Source organism: Abramis brama, assembly GCF_963993115.1.
Source record: "Abramis brama genome assembly, chromosome: 8".
In the NCBI taxonomy this organism is placed as follows: Eukaryota; Metazoa; Chordata; class Actinopteri; order Cypriniformes; family Leuciscidae; genus Abramis; species Abramis brama.
The window spans coordinates 11,329,930-11,356,029 of record NC_139970.1 but is presented as its reverse complement, the minus strand read 5'-3'; the positions used below and the strand labels follow the sequence as shown (position 1 = coordinate 11,356,029).

At 38.4% G+C, this 26,100-nt stretch overlaps 2 protein-coding genes across 2 annotated transcripts in view; both read left to right on the top strand.

Moving 5' to 3' along the window:
• Positions 1 to 19,444, top strand: part of map3k20a (mitogen-activated protein kinase kinase kinase 20a) — a 46,108-nt gene extending 26,664 nt beyond the window's left edge. Inside the window, exons 12-20 of the mRNA XM_084121939.1 lie at positions 2,194 to 2,238; positions 2,307 to 2,334; positions 2,980 to 3,113; positions 4,513 to 4,575; positions 5,383 to 5,481; positions 15,424 to 15,540; positions 15,789 to 15,863; positions 16,771 to 16,918; positions 18,014 to 19,444. Of these exons, the coding sequence (XP_083978065.1) occupies positions 2,194 to 2,238; positions 2,307 to 2,334; positions 2,980 to 3,113; positions 4,513 to 4,575; positions 5,383 to 5,481; positions 15,424 to 15,540; positions 15,789 to 15,863; positions 16,771 to 16,918; positions 18,014 to 18,699 (1,395 nt within the window). The 3' untranslated portion in view covers positions 18,700 to 19,444. The remainder of the gene's footprint in view (positions 1 to 2,193; positions 2,239 to 2,306; positions 2,335 to 2,979; positions 3,114 to 4,512; positions 4,576 to 5,382; positions 5,482 to 15,423; positions 15,541 to 15,788; positions 15,864 to 16,770; positions 16,919 to 18,013) is intronic.
• Positions 19,445 to 19,715: 271 nt separating this feature from the next.
• cdca7a (cell division cycle associated 7a) lies at positions 19,716 to 25,406 on the top strand. The gene is made up of 10 exons (XM_084121940.1): positions 19,716 to 19,886; positions 20,616 to 20,747; positions 20,848 to 20,976; positions 21,386 to 21,601; positions 21,819 to 21,896; positions 22,082 to 22,282; positions 23,220 to 23,354; positions 23,425 to 23,574; positions 23,679 to 23,815; positions 25,035 to 25,406. The coding sequence occupies exons 1-10, from the start codon at positions 19,731 to 19,733 to the stop codon at positions 25,063 to 25,065; spliced, it is 1,365 nt and encodes a 454-aa protein (XP_083978066.1). The 5' UTR covers positions 19,716 to 19,730; the 3' UTR covers positions 25,066 to 25,406.
• Positions 25,407 to 26,100: the final 694 nt, after the last annotated feature.

The window sequence follows — 26,100 nt, the reverse complement described above, 5'->3', positions numbered from 1 at the left end:
TCATTTCGAAATAGTTTTTTGTCGACATTTAGAAAAAATCGCAAAAGTTTTGCTTAAATCTGTAATGGAAACACGCCTAATGAACACCATAGACTGGCGTTCGGCAAATTTGTTACGTAGGTTTCGTCTAAGAAGTGAGACTGGATTTTTTCTCGATTCTCTCTTTTTAGATCTGTTTCTCAAGCACTATTTGAAACTTTGCAGAGCTTCTACATCCTCAAACCGCTGTATTACACACTGCATGAAAGCCAGGGTAATATCCGAAAAAGCATAACAGGAGCACTTTAAACCCTATATGCTGGACACTTGCTCACCGTCTTTCCTTCAATATCCATTTCAACTCATTCAATTCAATCATATAAAAGAACAGTTAATAGATCAAAATGAACTCAAGTTTGCTCAGATGAGAAATAGCTTCGTTTAGTCACAGTGTGTATGTGCTTCTGAATCTTTCCCCCCATCAGGAACAGTGTTTATTCGCTGGAGAAAAGATGCTGTTTTTATAAGAAGAGTTTGAAGTGTAATAAGTCGTGTGTCGTGGAGGTTAGAGCAGTCACTTTCTCTGATTCCCTGTAAAGGCTGTATTAGGTGAGGCCGTCTGACGCCCACCGGGTCCTTATGGATGTTATTTATGGCAAATGAAGTGGATGTATAGCCACATGCTGAGGAGAGCGAGAGAGAACAGCGTGTCAGCGTGGCGAGGGCAGCGCGCACTTACGAACAACTGACATTTCACTGACATTAAGATTGGCCAATTTGAGCAGTGTGAAGACTGTGAGGAACTCACACACCGTCAAGAAAGAGAGAGAGAGAGAGAGATTGAAAAACATGAGCAATAAAAAGAGTATTTCAATATTTCTTCCAGCAGAAATGAATTGCGTTACAGTCGAGTGTCTGTTCCTCTGTTCTTCTATCCACGGAAACCCGAAAATCTGCAAAAAGAAATGACAGTGCTGTTCACTAGATACACCATTGATATTAATTCAGTTAAATACTTTTATAGGAGGCTATATTTTTTTTTAAATATAACTGTAATATAATATTAATGAAATAATAGATGTACTTGCAGAATCACGGTGAAGGAAATGTTGACCAGGTTAAAGCTAAGCCAGACTCAGCAGTCACACGTCATCTAAATTATAATACGTAACGGTTTGTATATTCGTTTATTCTGACTGAATTTGTGGTTGTTTATAAGAAATTTGCTGATTTGAAAAACTCTGAATAGCATTATACGTGAATAAACTGAACTGTTAATCTATTGGTTCTTTTCAAAATGTGTTTATAATCAGCATTTCAGTCGTCTCGTCCGCCATCTTGGGTGTTTTTCTTCACTGAGCTCGTCGCAGTGCATTTTGGGATTACTTTTGTTATATCGACATCACTAATCCAAAGGAAAAATGTTTTCGATATTTTCAGGTAAAACTGTAATAACATCATGAGAATTAATTTTGACAATATAAAAAATATTAATATTATTCCCCTCATTCTTTCTTCATGGTGTCTTTATATTTTCTCTTTGATAGTGTGTCTGAGAAATTTCTCTTATAACAATTATGTAAGTAATATCCTGTACTGATGTCTAAAAATTGATAAAAATAATAATAAAAAAAACTATCATTCTGAAATAAAAGATCTGTGACACAATGATTAATCTTGCCTGAGATATATTGCCTGTCAGTCAGTCGGTCTGTCAGAGGGAACATGATTCATTTCCCTGAAGCTTGATGAAAATATGAAAGTTTATGCAATATTTCGTTACTTTATAGGGGAAGATTTGATCTTAACACATAACCTGGGACACAACTTCACTTCCTGTTAATAAGATGCTAATTCAAAAACAAAACAGATACAGATAAAGATAAAATGTCATGAAAGCATCCAAATTTGCTAATAAAGAAATGAGATGTCAAAAACATCAAGAAACAAACACACACCCACAAATAAATGTAGATATTCTAGATATAAAATGTCAATTTGCCTAATTTTTAAATTATTTCTACACTTGTGAATGATGGATATCAATGAATGACTCTCTTATTTGCATTAAAAGTGAGCGTCATATACTGTAATATGTTTTTGTTGTTAATATCTGCACTTCACATTATAAGAACACTTGCTGAATATTAAGGTAAATGTCATCTGATTGTTCACACATGTGAGTGTGTGTGTTCTTCTGTCCGTCTCCGACAGCTTCTTCCAAACCTGGCGATACACTCCTGGACAGAGGAACATGTGGTGGGTATTTCTTCAATAGAGATGATTTCAGAATTTTTGTTCTTTTTTTAACGTCTTTGTCTTTACAGCATTTCTGGATGCAGCAGATCTTTGAAGGTGAGATTCTTCTTCACCTCTGATGTTGATTAACTGTTCATTTAAAGCTGTTCTTTTGAACTTTCTTTTCATCAAAGAAAAACTGAAACCTGTTTTCAACATTGATAATAATCATAAATGTTTCTTGAGCATCAAATCATCATATTAAAGGATCATGTGACACTGAAGACTGGAGTAATGATGCTGAAAATTCAGCTTTGATCACAGGAATATATATATATATTTTTTTTTACAATATATTCACATAGAGAACAGTTATTTTAAATTGAAATAATATTTCATAATATCACTGTTTTTAAATAAATGCAGCCTCTCTGAGGATAAGATATTTCTTTTAAAAACATTAAACAAATCTAACTGATCCTAAACTTTTGAACGGTAGTTTATTTTCATATAAAAAAAAAGTGTGTGTGTGTGTGCGTGTGTGTTTTTGCATGTGCGTGTGCTTGTGCGTTTGTATGTGTGTGTGTGTATGTGTGTGATTGTGCGTGCGTGTGCTTGTGCGTGTTTTTGCATGTGCGTGTGTGTGGGTGCGCGTGTGTATGTGTGTGTGTGTGTGTGCTTGTGCGTGCGTGCGTGTGTGTGTGTGTGTGTGTGTGTGTGTGTGTGTGTGTGTGTGTGTGTGTGTGTGTGTGTGTGCTGCAGGTGATGGAGAGCTGCAGCAGTACGCTGAGGTCTTCAAGCAGAATCACATCACAGGACGGAGACTCCTGCTGCTGTCTGAGACTGACATGAGGGATCTGGGTGTGACGTCCAAAGGACACATCATACATCTGAAGGTGCCACGCTACTTACCTTTACAAATGTTAGAAATATATATACATTATTTGTCCGTGTCCTGGTTAAAACTGCTTATTTCTCTGGATTCAAACATTCTTAGAAACATTTGGGATAATGAAAGTACACAAATCAACAAAATATATACCATTGTTCGAGTGGACACAGGTGAAGACAACATTCCTCGTCATCGAGCTGCGCCTTTGTTTTGAATAAACGCCCTCTAGTGGCGAAAAATTACATAGTGTGCCTTTAATGTAAAAATATTTGAATGCGAGTTTGAATATCATTTTTCGTGACCTTTATAGACAGACTGAAAGCAACAACTGATAGGCTAATTCACCTCAGATCTTGAAAATAAATGAAAGGAAAGAACATGTTCAACTCAAGATGAACAAACAAGTGTATTCAATGATAATAAAAAAAAAGATTGTTTCAGTCTTTCAGAATGTATTTTTAATCAGGTTAAAATGGTGTAAGATTTATGAATTTGATAATGTACTTATCCATTTCATTGTGAATGCAGAGAGACTCCGCCCCACACGCTCTTCTGATTGGCTGGGATTTTTGATTGATTTTATCGCAGTTTGGACGGATAAATCACATCACGTCTGGTTAGGACACAGTGTTAGGCTGTTTAAATTTGCTTTTCAAAGCTGCAGTTTCTGATTTAACAGATTTAACGAGCAGCATCATGTTTATCATTTATGTTTATTTCCCCTGTTTTGTCTGAAAACGCAAACGCCGTCTCTGAGAAGTGACGTGCCGTAATCTGGCGACTGTCGGCATTGGTCCTCGTCTGTCGATGCAGTGTGAATCGGCCTAAGGAAACCGAGCAAGAAATCTCACACAGATTTCTCACATGAATTTCTCAACAAATGCTCAAACTGTGAAAACTCAGAAAGTCTAACATCTCGAATAAACAATATGAAGACCAGATGATCTGAGCAATGCCACATTCATTCATGTGTCAACAATTGATTTATTTGTCTCTTGGAATTAATTTTATTCCCCCCCAATGATTTTTTTAGAAATATCCGTGACAGCGTCATATTGCTAAGCTTTGAAAGAGCGACCTCTGAGAAATAATTTTTCCTCCTCTGGGAAACGCTGCTAACTGACATCACACGTCTGATCCTGTAAAGCGTATGTTCGCTCCATAGAGAGCGTGATGTGTTGAATTAATTACTCTAGATGTATATGACATATGCCAGAGCGCGAATTATATGTTCATAAGTGATACACAATGGTATTAATTGTTGTTTTGCTGCTCAAAGTCCATTAACAGGTAATAATTATGTAACATTCACACACAGCTGGTCATTGGCTGATTGTTATGCATAACTGCATAAATCCATCTCGTAATGTTTTAAACATTATGTCAAACCTTTTCTTTTTCAGACCGAAATTGAGAAACTTACCCACGACTACCTGAGTCTGTTCCACTTTCCTCCGTTGATCAAGGCATGTTTTCACTTTCTAGATCATCTTTTACATAGAGTTGACGTGATTTTGGTTTTTTGAACAGTAGCCACACTGTTTTGGCTGATTTCTTCCTTATCCAACACACTTTAAAAAGGTTTCACTTATTTTAAGGTGACGTAGTTACATTGTACTTACTCAAATAAGTACTGAGTAATATTAATTAACTACTTGTACTTACTATATGATTTACGATTAGGGTTAGGGTTTAGTTTAGGGTTAGTTACTTGTAATTATGCATCATTTACTGTTATTACTACGTCACCTTTTTTGCTTTTAGTAAACTAAACTTAATTTACTGGGTTTATCCAATTAATTTGTCCTATGTATTTGAATTGACAAGCTATCTCAGCTTTTGGAAGTAGGTAAAACTCAAAAAAGCCAGTGCAAAAAATATATATATATATATATTTTATACAGTACAAGGTCACAGCTAATGTATTTATATTAGTTCTGTCAGATTGATTAATCCTGATTAATCGCATCTAACATAAAGGTTTTTGTTTACGTATATGTGTGTGTATATATAATATTTTATTTATTTATATATATATATATATATATATATATATTATATATGTCACTCTGTATGTGTGTGTGCTCATGTCTACACACACACACACACACATACATATATATATATATATATGTGTGTGTGTGTGTGTGTGTGTGTGTAGTATAAACATGCACACACACACAGATATATATATATATATATATATATACACACACATATATTATGTAAATAAAAACATCACTCATTTAAATGTTCCTTGTGTGCACTCTTAGAATGGTTTGGCCACTGAAGAAGAAGACGAGGAGTGGAGGAAGACTGTAAATCTGGAGTTAGTGTTTGGATACCACTGGAAAGCAGGCACAAGCCACACGGTAAATCACTCCGCTTCATATCATGTGTAGGAGCCCTCATAGTTATTGATAGGTTTATGATACACAGCTTAGGCCCTGTCCCAAATGTCACACTTCATGTGCACTTACGGTCTTGTGGACTTACTATGGCCACCACATGTGTGTGTCTGTTAACTCCACAAGACCGTAGGGTGTCCCATTTGTCATTTTAGGTTCTGTCTGGGACAGGGCCTTAATCCATGCAATCTTTGAGTTTGGCATAATTTTATTCTGTCAGTGACAAGATAGGTTTTCATTTTTTAAATATTGTTCACCACTAGATAGGAATGCAACAGATTGCAGTTGATCCGTGATCCATACGGACCAGGCCCCACGTTTCGGTACGCATGTGGTTCATGGATGAATTGCTAAGTTTAACCATCATAGAGTGAAAGTTCATCATTTGCGCATGTTTTTCCTCGACAGTTTACACATTTAAGTGATTTAAAACCATTCAAGCGCAAGACCATTCAAGCGCAAGAAGAGGCTAAAGAGAAGTCGATTGCGCGTTTTTTATCTGTGCACACAGCCACACACACCTGAAGCGCGCACACACACAGAGGCAGGTTTCAGATAGCGGGCTAACACTGAATTGATTCCTTTTTCGCGTCTCCTTGTGCTTGAACAGACACATACACACACAATTATGTTAAAATAAACCTCTCGGCTAGTAAGTGCTGTCTGTGGTTGCTTGGGTGTTTGGTGAAAATCATATGTGCATATATCTATGTTTCCATCCACCCATTTTCATGTCTATTTTGGGATATCGCATAAAAAAAACAAGAAGATGCACATAAATTATGAAAATACACAACAACAAGAAATTATTTTATTCGATAAGAAGACGTGCATAAACTATGATGGAAACACATTTAAAGAAGCCTCTCAAATGTTGGTTTGATTATTCTGAAACGCCTGAGCCAAAGTTTAATTCCCAGAAGCGTCTCGCACGACTGCGTTCCCAAACACTAGGCAAACAAACGCAAGAGAACATGACGGCGTTTATTGGGTTTCGTCTTCGCGCTCTGAGACGCAAGTCATTTATGATGGAGGAAAAAAAAAAATTTACGGTATAAACTCAGATAAGTCATAATGAAGCAAAAAGTCATAACCTTTATAAGTAGTAAAGCATAATGTATAAGAAAAAACAATATAGAAAATAAATAATGTTTTTTTTTTTTTTTAAGAAAACTGCCTCAATATTATTAAAAAAAACCGGTAAATCAAAGTCATGTGGTCCAACCAACAAAGGTATACAGAAAAAACCTAAAATAGGAAATGATATCATAGAGTGGACCCCGCTGACCCTCATGAATGTGTGTCAGGGTCAATAAAGATAAATAAAAAATATAAATAATTAGCATTTTATGACAATGCATGGTTAGTTCGGGATGTAAAATGTCATTCGGTGAAACAAAAAACTTTCTGTTTAATACAATTTATATTTAAAAACTTTTTGAAAAACAATGATTAAAATGCAGACACTCGCATAGATTCTAGACAAATTATGATTACACCACATTTTGAATGGGCTTTTCTTGGAAATGTTACCAAGATGATTTCATTTCTAATATTTTTTTTTTAAATTAGTGTCATTGCTCACTTAAAAAAGTAATTGCATTCCTCTCATCAACAATCCGCATGATGGTCGATTATTGGAGAAACACGAATGCCGTCTTTCCTCACGGTTCTCTTTAATGTATGAAATGCTTGTGATTTGCTGTCATTATTTTCGCATCACTGTCTGTGCATCATTTCCTGTGTTGACGGGAGCTTTTGTTGCAGATGTGATGTCTTGTCATAACCGAGACTTTTTGTCACACAATTGCGGCGCTCCTTGATTTGAAGTTGTCTTCAAGTAAAAGATGCCTGTTATCGTCCTCCTCCGAAGACTGACCACTGTCTAAACGCATTTTCCATTCCCAAGCCTCTTGTTTTGGTTCCTCTTTTTCATTCACTTAAAAGAGGCCGCAAGAGGTAAAAGATTTCTGGTGTAAAGCCAGGCGTAGCATCCATCCATCCACCCCCTCTCGCCGGCGAGCCTTTGTTTGGGCTCCTGACACAGGAGAGCGACTGCGTCTTCACTTTCCGTTTGAATTTAATCAAAAATTTAGCCAGAAGTCATTTTCTTTTTAAAAGGCAAATGTTATTTAATCTTTCAGCTGTTCATTGTCCCATCATAAATAGTCCCCTTTCAACGCGTGCGGCGGGGCTGAAGCGGGGCCGCTAATTGCCTCCTATTTCTCCTGACATGTGGTGGTTTGGTTGGGAGGAAGCTCAGCGGGAAGAAGGAAACAGGAGTCTGAGAAAATGAGAGCTAATTATTTTCCCCTGCCTGGTGTCAGCCTCCGTGTCAGCCTTGTTTTTACAAACTGCAAGTTTTTTTTTTGCACTAAATAAAACAAACCCGCTTCGCTTGAGTTTTTTTTTTTTTTTTGCTGCCTTTTTTTGCTTGTCTCTCTCTCTCTCTCTCTCTCTCTCTCTCTCTCTCTCTCTCTCTCTCTCTCTCTCTCTCTCTCTCTCTCCTCTCTCTCCCTCTCTCTCCCTCTCTCTCTCTCTCTCCCTCTCTTTCCTGGCGGTGTCGTGGTACCAGCTGCACTTCTCAAAGCCTAAATGAGACCCTACGATTGTGCTTTGCCCATCTGACAGCACAGAGTGTTTCTGTTAATGAGGATATCAGGGCTTAGTCGCCGGAAAGGTGCTGAATTATGTATGAGGTGTCATTAGACGCTTACCACGCTGGCCGTCATTACCGCGCATTGTTTCTGCTGCTGCTATTAGGCAGGGATAACGTTTGGCAAACGCTTGGTCAGCACTCGGCCGACTTGTTACTGGACGCCTTTAAGACCCGTCCAAAAAAACAAGCAGGCACACGCTCACGGTTGCCTGTTCCTGCTTGTGTAACAGGGTTATATATAGCATGTGTCTCCACTTGCCAATAATGAAGCGTTGAAATGATCAGACTGAAAGATGATTGGTCAGGAAGGGGTTAACGGGGTTTCCTTTTGGCTGGCTGTCTCTCTGCTAACAGCGGCGAGGAGTCAAATCTGTGTTGTTTTGAGCAAATTAATTGCATTCCCGCTGAAAAACAAGCATTCTAGCGTGAAAATGTTGCCTGTAAATAGTGTTGCACGCCTTCTTATCAGATTCACATGATCAACCTCTCCTCCATTTTGCTTGGGATCTGATGTGGTCAGAACCAAAGTTCACAGGGCTGCGTTCTCTGGGCTCCTCTCAAGCGGAGGACTTCTGCATCCCGATTGGTTATCGCCGAACCGCGTCATAGCTCATTACCATAAAGTTGACCCGACTTCGACTCTCCTCGACGCCCTCACTGGAACAATTTGGGTGTGTTCACACTTGGCATGTTTGGTTGGATTAAAACCAACTCCGGTGCCATCTGAACCCTGGTGACACCAAACAAGCGGACCGAGATGCTGAAAAGATGGATCTCGCTCCGCTTCCAAACGAACTCTGGTGCGGTTTGAATGAAATGTGAACGCAACACGGACCAAAGACATGTAACGTTAAATGAACAAAAAACAGGAAATGATGTCACAAGGCACGACCCTAAAAAGGACAGAACTGGAAACCTGTTTTTCCTCATCGTAGTCGTGATGTTGCCCATCAGAGTTAAGTACAGGCATCAGAACCGCGTCTCAGCAGATCTGTGTGTGTGTGTGTGTGTATGTGACGGAGGGGTACCCAGGGCCGGCGCGTCCATATAGGCGAACTAGGCAATTGCCTAGAGCGGCACTTTTGTAAGGGCGGCAAAATGTGTGCCAACCGGGAATGAACAATTCACAAAATAGGCTATATGATTTGCTGAGCTGCCGCTGCCCCGCCCCGCCCCCTGCTCTCACGAGTCATGACTGAGTGATGGGAAGTTCGGATCATTTTACTGACTCTCTTGTTCGATCTCGTTCATCAAAATGAACGAATCTTTATTTGAGTAATTTCGTTAATTTAAGTGGCTTTAAATGTTATACTTTTAACAGCCAAATTCCCCGATCACATCCACCTACGCAATGTTGATCATATTCTGAATTAAGAAATCATTATAATGCAGAACATAATAATTACTTTACCTTCCGAGTCTTTCGTTCATTTGTCACCTGACATACGCAATGAACGGATCGTTCATGAATCGAGACTTTTGAAGGAGAAAGCACACCAACAACAGAGGGGTTCGTTGTTAAAATATATTGATCCAGGGAGTATTTGCAAGGATGACACGCCGTCAAGTCCACCACAGAACCAAGAGACCGCTAGCACAGCTAACGTTACCGGAAATTCTTTAAAACAAAAATGTTGCACTCTCGAAACGGTTCTCATTCGCGCTTGAATATGTTCAACACTAGGCCTATAAATTCTGGTGAAATACAATTTTTTTTTTTTTACAATTAGCCTATCTTATATAGCCTATAGCCATTTTAATAGGATGGACAGTTGAAGGAACCCAAACTAATATATTTGCTTCCTCTTGGCCTACTAAAGTGTTCATACAACGGGAGTATTCTCTGGCTAGAGCAGAACAGCGGAGTGTGTGTGGACAGAAGTGCCTGAGCTTGTGTTTTGGGTTAAGCTGCGTTGCTTTGACATTGTGGAAAATAGAATAACAGAAACAAAATGTATTAGACTTTTTACCCGTTATTATCAATCTAAATTAATCTCGTTTTTAATTTAACTTAATTTCGTTGTTCTTTATTTACATTTCGTTTTTCTTTATTTAAATTTCGTTTTTTCTTTATTTAAATTTCGTTTTTTTCTTTATTTAAATATCGTTTTTCTTTATTTAAATTTCGTTTTTTCTTTATTTAAATTTCGTTTTTCTTTATTTAAATTTCGTTTTTTCTTTATTTAAATTTAGTTTTTTTCTTTATTTAAATATCGTTTTTCTTTATTTAAATTTCGTTTTTTCTTTATTTAAATTTCGTTTTTCTTTATTTAAATCTACCCTTTACTGTGTCAGTAATTTTTTAGTCAGAAAAATATTAGACTAGGCCTACCTTAAAAGTAGCCTTGCTTAAGTTAACAGACCTGTGTGTGTGCGTTTAATAAATTGCAAATAAGCCCTGCCCGCGTTGTGAGGCGCGCCACTTCCCGCTCGCGCTGTTCTATATAGGCTACTAAAAGTTTATAAATTCTGAACGTGTCACGTCTCGCGTGTCCATCTATATTGCACCAAATGCGACACTGCACTCCCTTGTGAAGTCGATTGGATGAACGGTTCTCGAAAAAATCAAAATGCAAACAGACAGACAGACATAGGCTATAGAGATTCCTGCCTTTATTAGAGAGAAGAATATGTTCAGCTCCCTCTCCCCGAAGCTTCAAATATTCGATGTTCATTACTACCGAAGCTTCGAAGCTCAAAAAATGGTATTCGGACCAGCTCTAGGGGCGGCACAATTTTTTTTTGGCCTAGAGCGGCAGAAGTGCACACGCCGGCCCTGGGGGTACCTGACGCTGTTTTGACTCCTTTAAGGCGAGACACGGCAGGCAAAAACATAGTGGTTTTTTTACTGGTCAATTTTGAGATTTTTGGATATTTGTCTTCAATAACATGTCTTCTTTCAGACTTGTTGTGAAACAAAGTCCGAAATACACATTTAGGTCTTTATTTTACTACACTTTGTCTGTTTGCGTCTGTAGATTTCTCATAAATTCAACAAAAGTTGGCGTTCTTAATCAGCACACTGCTCCACGATCTCTGTCTGCTCTCTGTCATCACATGCACCGCTCGAAAGCTCTCTCTCTCCTGTACAATGCTGTCGGATCCAAATATGGTCATTTCCTTTTTATCAGCAACCAATCGTGAAAGTAAAAGGGCTGAATGCGCAATCTCATTGGCTGATGATAAAGCTTTAAAGCCTGTTTTCTCAAAATGACTTTTTTCTCATACTCCAAGTCTGAAATCTCCACTTCAGTAGCACCAAACTTTCCAGTCTTGTACATAGTTATATTATGAAGACATTTACAGAGGGATTTGTAAATATATTATTCCTAGCCTGATTTATATAACATTTTATTCCAAAAAGCATGGCGAAAATCATTTTTTTAAAGCTATTGACAGTATTTTCTGATTTACAGGATAACAAAAGTAGATATCCATAAATCCCTCTGTAATTTTTTTCCCATCTAATATGTGAACACAATGAAAAAATAATTTTTAACCTGACTTTATCCAATACTCAGATTTTGTTTTTTAAAATATATGCAAATTAGCGCATATTTAATTAGATATTGCCTAATTTGCATATTTAAACATTAAATTACAGAAAACTTGTAATACATTTTTTCTCATCTTAATGTAGGTAATCAACTGGGAAAGTTTCATGGTGATATCTGCTAGTTAAAAATTTTACCCTATTCACCTGTAGTGTCTCGCCTTAATCAGTTTATAAGCTCTTCACGAGTTCTCAGCTGGTCAGAATAGCATCATATGTAGCGAGCGCATTTAACCCAGAACACAGCACTGTTTTGGATGTTCGGTAAATTCCGTCGCGAAATATACGTCATAAAAGCAGACCAATCAGGTTGTGAATATATCCCTATGCCTTTAGGTTTGGTATCTTTAGGTTCGGTGTTAAAATGCCAGTGTGAACGCTAAGCGGACCAGGACTAAATGTTTTGGTTTTGCCAGTGCTGATGCTGCTCTCTCTCTTATTGCTGTCTTTAATCTTGAAATTTAGCTTGTCATAAATAAAATGCAGCGCATGTCTGTTGCTTTTGTTGACGTCAATTTTCATATACATTTTTATTTTATAAAATGCACCGTTTTATGAATGCACAGAAGGGACAACAGAGCATTTGCACATGCATGAGGACGCTCTATCAAACGGCGTGTAAGCGTGTGTGTAGTGTGAACGGCCACATGTTTTAAGCCGTTCCCTTTGACCTCTGCGGATCTGACGGATCATTACCTCGGCTCAGCCGTGTCTCGCGCGGGCTCTCGGTAAGGGGTCTCATCTCCATTGCTAATGTGAAAAAGAATGGATGTTAAGGTGTCTCGCTCTTGTTATGCCTGAGAAACGAACACGTTCGCTTCTCTGCCCTCTGATCTCTCGTAGCTTCAGTCGCCACATCATTCTGTCTCAGAAACGCGCGTGTGAATGAATACTCTCCCGTTGACACTGAGTGATTCATTCTCAGCTTTGGCTTTATCTGGGATATGTTTACGTTTACACGGCACACCGCAATGTCTCGCAGCTTTACAACAGAGCAAAGTTCAGCATTATCTGTGACACTCGAAAAGCTAGTAGTAAATGTGTCGCTTTATAGGCATTCATCAGCTGCCCTATTAAAAGTAAACTCAGATTTAGGACAGTGGACTCAAGCGCACCGGAAAGTTTGATCCTTGTTCATAGGGTATCTGCAGGGGTTTAAAATCAGATTAAAGGCTTTTTAAGAAATTTTTTAAGTCAAATTAAAACCGTATTGAGTATGTCATTGTTTATGGCAACATCCTATACCATACAATGACAAAAACTAGTTTTATTAAATTATAAACCACATTTCAGCCTTTAAACCATTTTTTAAGAAAAGGGACGAGTCAAAATAATAAATGATTGCATTCATTTAAAATATGATTATATATACTATTCTAGATACCTTATTATTCTACATTTTTTTGAATGCACATTATCTTGATCCACTGGTTAACACTACAAGACTGCGTAATCTGTGTAAAAATATGAAACATTGAAACATGCAGTGCCTACATTTATTTAATTAAATCAAAGCCTTTTAAGCCATTAAGCCATATTGCGAATGCTAACAAATTTTCCATCCCCAAATTTATGACTTATCTTATAACAATTAAGTTGTTTGAGATTTATTATGACCTTAAATTTGATCAATCTAAATGTAAGAGTTTCTAAGGACCAACAGGGACCCTGTGTTCAGTGTCTGTGCTATTTCTCTGTTATGACGGATGCAAATATCCTAGAGTTGCAAATATCTCTTAAAGGGATAGTTCACCCAAAATTCAAATATTCTGTCATCATTTACCCTCCCTCATGTCGTTCCAAACCTGCAAGACTTTCGTTCTTCTTCAATGAGGTTCATTCTCATGTTACGCATCACGTTTGAGCTTCAGCAAGAACCAATGAGGTTCATTCTCGTGTTACGCATCATGTTTGAGCTTCAGCAAGAACCAATGAGGTTCATTCTCGTGTTACGCATCACGTTTGAGCTTCTGCAAGAACCAATGAGGTTCATTCTCATGTTCGCATCACGTTTGAGCTTCTGCAAGAACCAATGAGGTTCATTCTCATGTTACGCAGCACGTTTGAGCTTCAGCAAGAGGTTTGTTCTCAAAGGTCAAGCAGGTTCGGTTGAGCTTCTGTTTATTTTCGCTGATCAATGTTCATATGTGAAATGCCTAAATGAATCATATAAAGCGATCGAGTCTCTTCAGAAAATTTGGACTAAACCGTTTAATACATATGGATTAGTTTTACCATCTCTTTATAAACTTTTTGAAGCGTCAAAGTGGTAGATGTGTAGCTGTCAATGGAGGGACAGAAAGCTCTCAGATTTCTTTAAAACTATCTTCATTTGTGTTCCCAAAAATGAATGAAAGTCTTACAGGTTTGGAACAACATGAGGGTGAGTAATTAATGACAGAATTTTCATTTTCGGGTGAACTAACCCTTTAAAGGGATACTCCACCGTTTTTTCATATTAAACTATGTTATTCCCTTATCTAAGACGAGTTGATACATACCTCTCTCATCTCAGTGCGTGCATTTAATCGCTCTAGCGCGCGGTGACACTTTGAAAGCCCTTAGCTTACCCCAGTATATTCAGTGGTATCTAGCAGCAATGAATTTAGAAGTGACCAAACACATCAACGCTTTCCCTATTTAAAAACAGTTACACGAGTAGTTATACGACCAAGTATGGTGACACAAAATAAAACGTGGCGCTTTTCTAAGCGGGTTAAAAAGGATAACTATAATGTATGGCGCAATAGCACTTTTGGAAGTACTTCGACTGGCGCAGTAAAAAGTCACGCCTGATCCTCTTCCTCTCACTTCTGTCAATAGTGGAAAGAGGATCAGGCGTGACTTTTTACTGCGCCGAGTCGAAGTACTTCCAAAAGTGCTATATATATGTATCAACTCGTCTTAGATAAGGGAATAACATAGTTTAATATGAAAAAACGGTGGAGTATCCCTTTAATTTAGCAAGAAATTGCTAAAAAATCATATAGACTTACAATGAAGGGAGGCAGGTCATATCTAGAGACCAGAGGCCAGTTGCCACTTAAACTTTGCCACTACGTTAAAACTGTGTCTTAAGAACTAATTTGACTCTAGGAATTAGTCATTCTTACTTTTCTTATTAGACCGAACTACCTTTTTATGTGACTGACTTTAAAAAGTTAGGACCAGTCTTGAAGAACGAAAATAGATGGCTAACTTTTAAGATTCGTCTAAGCAGTTCATGCAACCAGCCCCAGAATATTATATAGATGACTTGAGAGTAGCCAAAACACATTAGAATCCACAAAGCAATGCGCTAAAAACACTTACCTTAGCAACGCCCTAGCAACCACCCACATGTTTTTTATTGGAAAGAACCACTGAAAAGTCCTTCAGAATGGGAAGAAATTAAAATATTACTTTTCTAAGCGATTAGATTTATAATTTTGAGCTGAGAGAAATTGTGAAAATCTAGTTAGATTAAAGTGTGCACATAAGATTCACCCTGGTTTGTGCTTTGTTCTTAATTCCCATTGTTGTCCTCTAGGTTGTGCTGTTGTTATATCACCCTTAAACAGCTAAAATCATACGGGTCTACATTTCTGTTTGCTAAAAACATGCATTATATCTATGCCCACATTTACCTGCACTTTAACCTCATCCTACACAGTTTTCTCATCTGTGTCTCGCTCTGTCTTTCTGACCTCTGCAGGACTGCAAATGGAAAATGTACATGGAGCTTGATGGGGATGAGGTGGCGATAGCATATATCAAAGACGTGACCTTTAATGCCAACAGACCAGATGTAGATGTATCAAAGATGACCAAGGTGAGAAATGCCATATATCACTGTAAACGATGTCTCCATTAGATTCCCGCTGCGTTTTGAGGAATCCAGGAGATGAGGTCTTCCTGAGGTCATAAACCTGAGATAATTCTTCCTCACAACTATGTTTACTCCACCAACACAAGTCTTAAATGTGTCATGATAAGAGTGAATATCTCATGCATGTTATGATGCTGTCATGCCTTTCAGCCTCTGTTGTGATGTGCTTTAAAATCTAAATTACTCTCCAGCCTCCGTTTGTCATGGATAAATGGATAGTCGGAATATCTGGCACTCAAACTGTTGACTGCATAGTGAACTATGAGGTAAGCACCAGCCAAAAGACTAGACCTTTATTTAACAGTCCTGTTTTGCATGTACAGTACACACTATGTACTTATTACAGTTATAATAAGGCACTAAACCCAAACCTAACCCAAACACCCAAACCTAAATGTAGTATAACTTATAAGTATATTGTAAGTGCAACAAATATTTTTGAAAATGTAGTGTTTTTCAGAGTGAAACTGCATATTCTAGCCATTTTTGATGAAAGATTCCAAAGACAAACATTATTTTACTTTGGAATAATGTGCACAATAATACTAGCATTGTAAAAAAAGAAGTGCTATTTACTTGAACTTACTTTAAAAGAGTACTTATTACAGAAATAATCTAGAATATACTTAAGTCCAAACAAAATATGTTATTATCAGACATTTAATTGCATGTTAACTGCAATTGAATACAAAAATGTGTTATAGTAATTCATAATAAATCATAATTACTTGTCTTTGAAATATGGTTAATGAATGTAGTGACACATTTATTGTAAACTACAAAATTACACATTTGTAATGATAAAGTTATAGTAAATATATTAACTTTAAATGTTATATTGAATAACACACTACAGTTAAAATTATAATCAAGTACTTTACATGTGCTTTAGTATGTTAGTCAACACATTAAAATAAGTGCACTTCTATAAAGCATGACAACATTATTATTGAAACAATGATTTAAAACTTTTTAAATTAAGACTTTTAATTTGACATTATACAGTCATGAAAATGTACTCTCTTCAAGTACACTCCTTATGTGCAACTTGCTAAATAGTTTATAAATATTTAGTATGTCTTGAAGTTATTTGAATGCAGAATTTTCAGATGTGCCTTCAAGGTTATAAGGGGGCCTGAGACTGTTTTGGACTGGTGCCTTGTTTCCTGACAGGGTAACGTGAGATCTCCGAAGTGCACGAGACATGTGCACACACTGCAGTGGAGTCCGGACAGCGGGAGAGACGTGATCAAACCAGTAGAGCTGCTCATTGAGACGGCCAGCATCAGGGAAGGTTACAACAGAAGCAGGTCCAACTCAGGTAATACTGATTCACTGATTCATAGAGAGCATGTGTGCTGTCGTATTAAAATGTATTATATTGAACCTTCTTTTGAACTATTTCAGGATTAATTAAAGTAAATAATAACTGGTTACACAAATTGTATGTTGGCTGTATTTGTCACGTTCAACCATTCAACCTTGACACTGAATTTATAGTAAAATCATTTTCTTTAAGTAGTTCACTCCAAGTAAATGCTTCATTTAGGCAAAATCCTACAACTTAATCTGCCCAAGTTTTATTTATTTACTTATTTTAGTTTTATTTGGATTTTAAATATTTTGTTTGGTAGCAGAAAATGCAAACCCCTCATAAAATGAATAGAAAATAAACCAGCTTTAGTTTGACCTCCTGAGATTTCATTTCTTTTCAGGCATTTGTTTTTAAAGGATTAGTTCACTTTAGAATTAAAATTTCCTGGTAATTTACTCACCCCCACGTCATCCAAGATATTTATGTCTTTCTTTCTTCAGTCGAAAAGAAATTAAGATTTTTGATGAAAACATTCCAGGATTTTTCTCCGTATAGTGACTTCAATGGGGTCCAACGGTTTGAAGGTCCAAATGTCAGTTTCAGTGCAGCTTCAAAGTCTCTACACGATCCCAGCCGAGGAATAAGAGTCTTATCTAGACAAACCATCAGCCATTTTCTAAAAAAAAATAAACATTTATATACTTTTTAAGCACAAATGATCATCTTGCACTAGCTCTGCAATACGCCACGCATTACATAATCATGTTGAAAGGTCACGCGTGTTCCGGTTCAGAAATATAGGGTAGGGCGAAAAACTCCCTCATTTTCTCCTCCAACTTTAAAATCGTCTGACATCTTTGTTTTACCTTTTATTTATTTATTTTTGTAAATGGCGTTTGACTTAGTCTTTGCACTTTCGCTTTGTAAACTAGGTCTGTACTTCTGCCTACGTCACACATGACCTTTCAACGGACCCCATTGAAGTCCATAAGTAAATTATCTGGAGATTTTTATTCTGAAGTGACCTAATCCTTTAAGGCCTTATTGTGTAATTACTTTGTATAAAAAATTTGAATGATTATTTTTGTGTTTCTCAATCAGGTGTTGATCCCAGATGGATTTACAGCCTGAGAATGAAGCAGATGAAAGAACAAGCTACCCAGGACTCCACAGGCAAGATGACCCTCCCTCAGTTCCTGTCGGTCATCAGCAACCAATCATCGTACGCCGCCGCGGTGAGGAAGTCGCCCAATCGCAGTCCTCGCACGCCATGGACTGACTCGCGGAGTTCCTCTCCCACTCTTTCTGTCAAACTCTCCAACATCCACCTGGGGTCGAAGGGCAGCAGCCCGTCCAGCACAACGTCTGAGAGCGCCTCCGAGCGAGAGCGCCCCCCTAGTGCTGGAGGTAAACACAACTACAACAGAAAAACCTACTACGACCACACGCTTAAGATCACTGGAGGAGGACGAGGAGACGGAGAAGCCAGGAGGTTTAATCAGATGACACAAAGAGGATCCAGAGGTTTCCAACAGGCAGGACGGCCACGAAACAGCTACTCTTACGCAACTCCATCCAACCACCAGCGGCCAATACCGGGTATGTCAATCGTCGCTGAAGTGGTGAAGCAGAAAGTGGCGCCTGAAGAGGCCGGGGCTGGTGATGGGGATTGGATTAAAGTAGAAAGAAAGAAGTCTAATAAACAGGAACATAAACATCAGGAAGGAAGGCAGGCCAGAAACCGGCCACGGAGAGGAGGGAGGGGAGGGGGGCGTGGACGAAGTTGAGCGTTTATTCTGGTAGAAGGGGTAATGAATCAAGTTTGATTCACAGTATGGGCTGAACGGGGACCTGGTTTTAACCAAAGAAAGCACTTAAACCTAGTTGTGCACAGACAGGGCTCAGATTAAACCAGGATTATGCCTTAGTTCAAATAGGGCATTTAAGTAGCTTTTATAAGCATGCCTTAGAAAAAAACATTACTTGAGACAAAACAATGTCACTGACATATTTTAAGATATGTCAGTGCAAGTTTCCTTCAATTGAAACGGCTCAAACATGTATTTTGTCTGTGAAAGCGTGGGATAGTGTGTTGTAAATAAAAGCATCTTTTGAAATTGACATTGATTAAGGGGAAAAGTTCACCATGAAATGGATATACTGATCTTAAATGTCATAAATTATTATGCTGTTCCTGAAAAAGGCCCGTTTTCTTAGCTTTTTTAAAAGTTTATGATATTCCCTTTCTATGGTTAAACTTGAATTTGCCTCTCTTGTGATTTTATTTTGCTTCCTTATTTTTGTATTGGAACTATGCTGAATACTTCAATGATGATCATAATAACTGAGGGCATTTTCTATGTTTCAATAATGTCTGGTTATATATTAAATGTGGTTATATATTAAATTGTGATGTTTTATTATGGAGGATTATTTCATTTAAATGATATTAAAGATTTATTTATTATTATATTGGTGGAATTTCAAAAGTTATCCGTTTATAAGATATTAATAAAATATAAAATTTGATCCAACACTTTGTTTGTTTTTATTTAGTCTGCATTTCGCGCGATTTATGTGTCCTTATGCAAATGAGCTCTGAGGTTTGGCGCCACAGCTAAAGATCCTGTAAGCGCATGAAATTCCAAATATACATAATTCTATTCACCTTCATTTTAATAACCCCAGACTTATAATTCAGTTGTATCATCAAGTTAATACTGAGCTCATAATTAAATGGATATACAGTTCTTGAATTTTCAACCTATTCGATTGGGTTACTTTATTATTAGTTTTACACACCTTCCAGGACTCTCATATGGCGCGGAAGAGACTCGCGCCTTTTCAACATTTACCCGCCAAACCTCCAGAGTCCAGACCAAACACCGCGCCAACACGACAGAGGCACGCGCTCACGGAAGACTCTTGCACATTATATACACTTACACACCGAACTGCAACAATGCGCTCCAAGGTACAGTTAAATACAGCAGCTTTTCTTTTATATTGATCTGAAAGTATGTTTTGTGAATGAATGGAGGAAAGATGTTGTGGCATGTGTTGTTAAAGTGCTTTTCAGCGCTATAAAAGAGTTAAATTAACGTTACCAAATAGAGCGATTGCTCATTGTATTTCTTTGTTTGGGACGTATATTCGAGAGCATGGTTGTTTTTGTAAGTGTTGTTTGCTGTTTTAAACTTGTAGACTTGTGTTTAACTTAGTGGGGGCAGGGGTCGCCCTAAGTTCTGGATAACATCTTATAGTAGTGAAATTATTTAACAAAATGTAAAAAAATAAATAATAATAATTCTGTTTCATGAACTACTTAAGTTGAAAACTTCTACAACGGTTTACCTTTACCTTTTTGATCGTCCTTGCAAAAAAAAAACATTTTGCATAAAAAGAAATGCAGTTAAGTGTTGAATTAAAGAGTTAAAAGTTAGTTGCAATGTTCACGCCCTCCAGACACCGATGACGTTTGAACAGAGCTGGCTTCACTTCTACTGGCCACATTTTTTTATTACAAATTTTAAAGCCATACTTGCAGTATAATAATTGAACATAGACAGGCTCTCTCCAAGCAGCAGATCTGAAACCCTAGCCATTCTCTACTATTAACCAGCCTGACCTGTGCTGGATTTATTTTGAGTATTTACTGGACTTATTCTTCATTAATAATGTTATGATTATGAATGGTGTCCAGAGGCTGCAGGCATCTCCGCCCTCCACCAGAATGAGCCTGCGCAGTTACAGGAGCACTGCTGTGGTCCCAATGGAAACCTCCTCCTCAGATGACAGCTGTGACAGTTTTGGATCTGATGGTTTTGGGAACTCGGTATGACGTGAACTTTTACATATGAAAAATTAGACTAGGTCATTCAGTGACCAGCTGTTCATGTTGAACCCATGTGTGTGTGTTTGTTTCTTTCTTCTAGAAGAGACCAATGAGACGGACGAGAAGCTCCACTCAGATTGAGAAAGTGTTTAATGTTCTACCTGTGACTGAGGAAGAGGATGCGTGCAGTGGTTTTGAGAATGACCTGAACGATCACATGACCGACATGGTTTGTAATGATAGGAAACGCTTAAAGGATTAGTTCACCCAAAAATGAAAATTCTGTCATTTAGTCGCCCTCAAGTTGTTCCAAACCTGTATGCATTTTTATTTTTTTTAAAGTTATTTGAAAGAATGTTTGTAACCAAGCAGATCTCGACCCCATATACTACCAGAGTATTTTTTATTTATTTTTTAAGTGAGATCTGCTTGGTTACAAACATTCTTATAAATATTTTCCTTTGTTCAGCAGAACAAAGACGTTTATATAAGTTTGGAACAACTTGAGGGTGAGTAAATTATGACAGAATTTTCAATTTTATGTGAACTATCCCTTTAAGTTTCTGCTGGCTGCTAAATCATAATGGCTTTTGAAAGGATGCATACATTCAATTAATTTCTTATGTATTTCCTTTTAGAAAATGGACTCGGACGCTGAAACATGTTCGCCTCCCAGGAAAACTCGCAGATCGTTCACGCTCCGAGTAGCCATGAAGTTCCCGAACAAACGGGCCAGTCCATCAAAGCCAGTGACCCCCGAGTCCAAACCTGAAGCCAAAGCCCCCGAGTCTGACCCTGAGAACGACAACTTCATGCTGAAGAGAGCGCTGAACATCAAAGAAAATAAAGCTATGGTGAGCAAGTCAACTTCTACATGCACGTGCGTTATCTTTTCCAAAATTGTCCATTTATGAAATGTTTGCACAGCATGTAGCCATACCACCCAACCCTAGATAGCCTGTTAATTTGCATTTACGTACTTAAGAGTTTGAATGCAAGTCTAATAATAGGAGTGTGAATCCAGTTTTAATAGAATTGTGAATTTTATCATTTTTGTTCCTCCTCTTGTAGCTTGCTAAACTGATGGCAGAGCTGGATAAGGTTCCTGGACTGTTTCCCGGGAAGGCTGCTTTGTCACAGGGCAATACGGTAAGATATTAAGGTGCTAATTATATTAAAATGAATGTTAATTCTAATACTAACAGTAATGATGAAAATGGTAACATTATTATTATTAATAATACTAAAAGTCTTACTATTAATAACTAATTGATGCTGATAACACGAATGATTATATAATACTGTAGTTGTATCACCGTTTTCTCCGTGCACAGCCTCGTCGAGTTCCTCGGCGCTCTTTTGACCCCAGCGCCGCTCGGCGGAGGAACCCGGAGCGATCGACCCGTCCTCACACACGCTCGCGCTCGCTGGCTGGCGGACCCCCCTCCCCCACTCCACAGGACGATCCCGACGACAAATACAGCCTGGTCCGCAAAAACAGAGCTTACGACGACGATGATGATTATGAGGAAGAGGTGAGTTTCTTGGCATTAACTAAAGGATTTTTTTTTTTTGGGACACACTTCAATTAAAAAGTTTGGGGCTGGTAAGAACTTTGGGGCGTGTTATGAAGCGGAACGATCAGTCCGTGCAAAAAAACTTTAAATATACACCTTTTCAGTGGGTGCTTAAACTGCTAAACTTTATATCCGGAAAAAAAGTCGATGAGCTGTCATAAAGTGTGCGCTCTCACTCTCACTTCTGCCGTGATCAGTAACGTTAGGCCTATCGCTCCGGAGAACAAAAACCTGCTTTATACTGACCCTCATTCACAAAGCAGTCCGCCGTAAAATGATTCGAGCAGACGTAAACGAGTTTCGGTAGAGTTGAGGGAGCATTTTCTTCAAAAACAAAATGAATCCACCTCGTCTTCAGCGGCTGCCTCAGATTTCAGGAGTAAAGAGAGAGAGAGCTATGTGGATTAATGCATCCAGCCACACAACACCTACAACGCTTGCAGCGATGGCGGATGTGCACAACTCGCTGTGAACTCGATCAGGGGTGCGTTTCCCGAAAGCATCGTTGGCCAACGATGCTTTCGGGAAACGCACCCCAGGGCGGGTCTGTTAAACCGGCGGTGTCTGTCAACATTCGTGGGCGGGGCCTGTGGCGTCACACCGGCCCCATGGCTGAAAACCGGTCGCTGGGAGACACTGCTTAGGATTTATGGGGATAAAAAAAGGAGTGAATGGATTTTTATCACTATAGGGTGGTTATGTACACACACTGCCGACACATTTATGTCCAAACACCATGCAAAAGTGAATTTTGCATAATTTAAAGAAAAGTCTTAACCCGTAATCAACTTTTGAACAGTACTGTACATGGCCAATTATTGCCATGGACAAATCGCTTGCATGTGTTACATTCAAGTAAGGTGCCTCTGTATTGAATATATGTGTGTGTGTGTAGAAAGAACCACGGCGGCGCAGTTATAACAGCACTCTGACGATTCCTCATGTCGTGAGGCCTGTGGAGGAAATCACTCAGGCTGAACTGGACAACATCTGTGTCAACGTCAGAGAGAAGACCTACAACCGTGCCACAGTGAGTCTCCTTCAGAACCCCACGCTTTCGCCGTGCCAGAACTGTGTGTGACTGTGCTTTTGTTCATCAGGGTTCAACCTGCCATCAGTGTCGCCAGAAAACCACTGACACCAAGACCAACTGCCGCAACCCGGAGTGTGTGGGTGTCCGCGGGCAGTTCTGCGGGCCTTGTCTCAGGAACCGCTATGGAGAGGAGGTCCATGATGCCCTCCTGAACCCGGTCAGTCTTTCTGCATGTCCTGACATCATTAGCCCTGGCGTATGTGTTCTGATTGGTTCAGTGTTTCTCTGAGTGCATTGCTGAGGTGTGTGGTTCTCTTCCAGGAGTGGCGCTGCCCCCCGTGCAGGGGCATCTGTAACTGCAGTTTCTGCCGGGCCAGAGAGGGGCGCTGTGCCACCGGTGTGCTCGTGTACCTGGCCAAGTACCATGGCTATGACAATGTGCACTCTTATCTCAAAAGGTAATGGTTTTTAGTAGCGATTACTGGTAACTTTATTGTAACACTTATGTATAAACACTATGGAAGATTGTTTCCGCCACAGAAAAAATAATAAAATGGGTAATTGCAACTTATATCTCAATTGCGAGTTTACATCGCGCAATTGACACTTTATCTCAGATTTGTGAGATAAACTCGCTCAAAGTCAGAATTGACAGTTTAAATTCTGAAAAATAAAGTCAGAATTGTTTTTTAAAAAGTTTTATTCTGTGGTGGAAACGAACTTCCATAAAACACTGCAACTGATGCACTTTTTTTTTCTTTTTTTTCTTTTTTTTTTTCCAAAACCATAGTGAAATTTTTAATTTAGCCCAAAACCAATAGTTGAATTAATAGCCAACACTTTATAAAATGCACAAGTTAAACTTAAGGTTTTGATTGATATAATTGCTTGTACTCCCAATTGTTATTAAAATATAAACACTTAAATGGTGGCTTTAGTAACTTTTCATGACAGATTTATTCAAGCATATGTTAAATGACGTATGTGAAATATAATATGTAATGGTGCTTCTTTATTAAAATGAGTTTATGAATATTAAATGGATTTTCTGAGGTAAATGTAAAATCACGTGAGCCTGTTTACAAGCTGACGTCTTTCTGCGGTTAAAACGTGGAGCGATTTAAATTGGACATGAGACTGTAAGCTGTACTGTACCTTTCAGCATTCCTTCTGATGTTCATGTGTTTGTGCTGTAACTAGTAGTAAAGAGGAAGAGATGATCAGGTCACGTGCGCTGCTCCGTCACGACACATTAAAGTGACAGGACTGGATTTGTTTCAATTTCAAGATTAAAATTTTACATTTGAAAGCTCAGAATTTTTTTTTATTTTTTTTTTTTATCAAAAGCAACAAAGCTCATTGTAATTTATTGGATGGGACGCGTACTAATGTTTAGTGAAGTTTTGTTCACGCATCAACTCAAAACAGCATCGGCTAAAAGATCTGTTCATCAAAACGAAGCTTGATTTAACAAGAACTCAACCCAGTGCTAGCGTCTACACGGCTCATGTTGTGCTGTGCTTTAGACTGTATTTCATCCAAACATTTCTTTGATTGCCGAAACTATAAAGAGTTATAGTTGGGGTGTATGTCGACTTCTCACTGTTGTCACTCACTTGGTGGCTTTTGGGAAATCCAGGAAGGCATAACCAATGTCTCTGACCTCTCTCTCCACAGTTTAAAGAAGGAATTGGAGGAAGGAGAATAAAATGGCTGCCATGTTCTGCGGAGTCCAGCCAAACCGACGTCGCCCTCGAGCGTCTTGTCGATCGCTGATGTGATTCACAGCTTCCCTAAACCTGATTCGGGTTCTCCGAATAGGCCGTTGGGAGTTGTCTACATGAAATCTTAATACATTTGCATTGTTTTAAATGTGTAATTTTTTTTTTTTCAAAGGGAGTGTTTTTATCTCTGTACTGTATTGGTTACTTTGAAAACTGTTTGCTGCAATACTTGTTCTTTACTGTTTTTAGCATCTTTTTAATCTCTAGACGCTGTTATGACTGCGCAATGTTCTGCTGTAGTACTGGAATAAAAGTTGTGCTATAACTTCTGTCGTGTTTATGGGTGTTGGGGTAAAATGTGTTCATGTTTGGTGTTTTTATATCTCTTAGACCATTTAAGTTGATTTGAGGTTAAAATGGTGTAATGAAGTTAAGTAGTTGTCCTCACGTCTTCAAGTCTTCAATAGATTAAGTGTTCATGTCGTAGAGTTTGAATACTTTTTAAACGAAAGTCATCAGGGTATCTACAAGTTTTTTTAAAAAACTATTTAAGACCTTTTTTTTTTAATAGCTGCACAAATATTAACACCATATGGATGAGGTAGGTCTATGGAGGCAACATGAAATTGTAAACTGAAACCCATGATTTAAACCGCATTATATGCTTCTACAGGGCAGTGGAATGCTTGAATCTGATTGGTTGAATGAATGTTCTATGACAGGGAATGTCCAATCCTGCTCCTGGAGAGCCACTGTTCTGCAGAGTTCAGCTCATTACACATTAAACACACCTGAACCAGCCGATCGAGGTCTTGCTAGGCACACCAGAAGCTTCCTGAACTGCAGGACACTGGCCCTCCAGGTCTCCAGTCTGAGGCGTGCAGTTGTTTTCAGTGAAATGCTAAAGTAGTTCCCGGCAGATCTTGACCACATCACACTTTTTACACTGGTTTTTAGTAGCTATTACTGTTAACTTTATTGTAAATAAACCCTATGGAAGATTGTTTCCGCCACAGAAA

What these genes read in the sequence shown, in the direction of transcription:
- cdca7a (XM_084121940.1), top strand. Translation starts at nt 19,731, where the DNA reads ATGGCGCGGAAGAGACTCGCGCCTTTTCAACATTTACCCGCCAAACCT. An exon ending in CTGCAACAATGCGCTCCAAG is followed by an intron (nt 19,887 to 20,615) that starts GTACAGTTAAAT and finishes AATGGTGTCCAG; the next exon opens with AGGCTGCAGGCATCTCCGCC. An exon ending in AGACCTACAACCGTGCCACA is followed by an intron (nt 23,355 to 23,424) that starts GTGAGTCTCCTT and finishes TTTGTTCATCAG; the next exon opens with GGTTCAACCTGCCATCAGTG.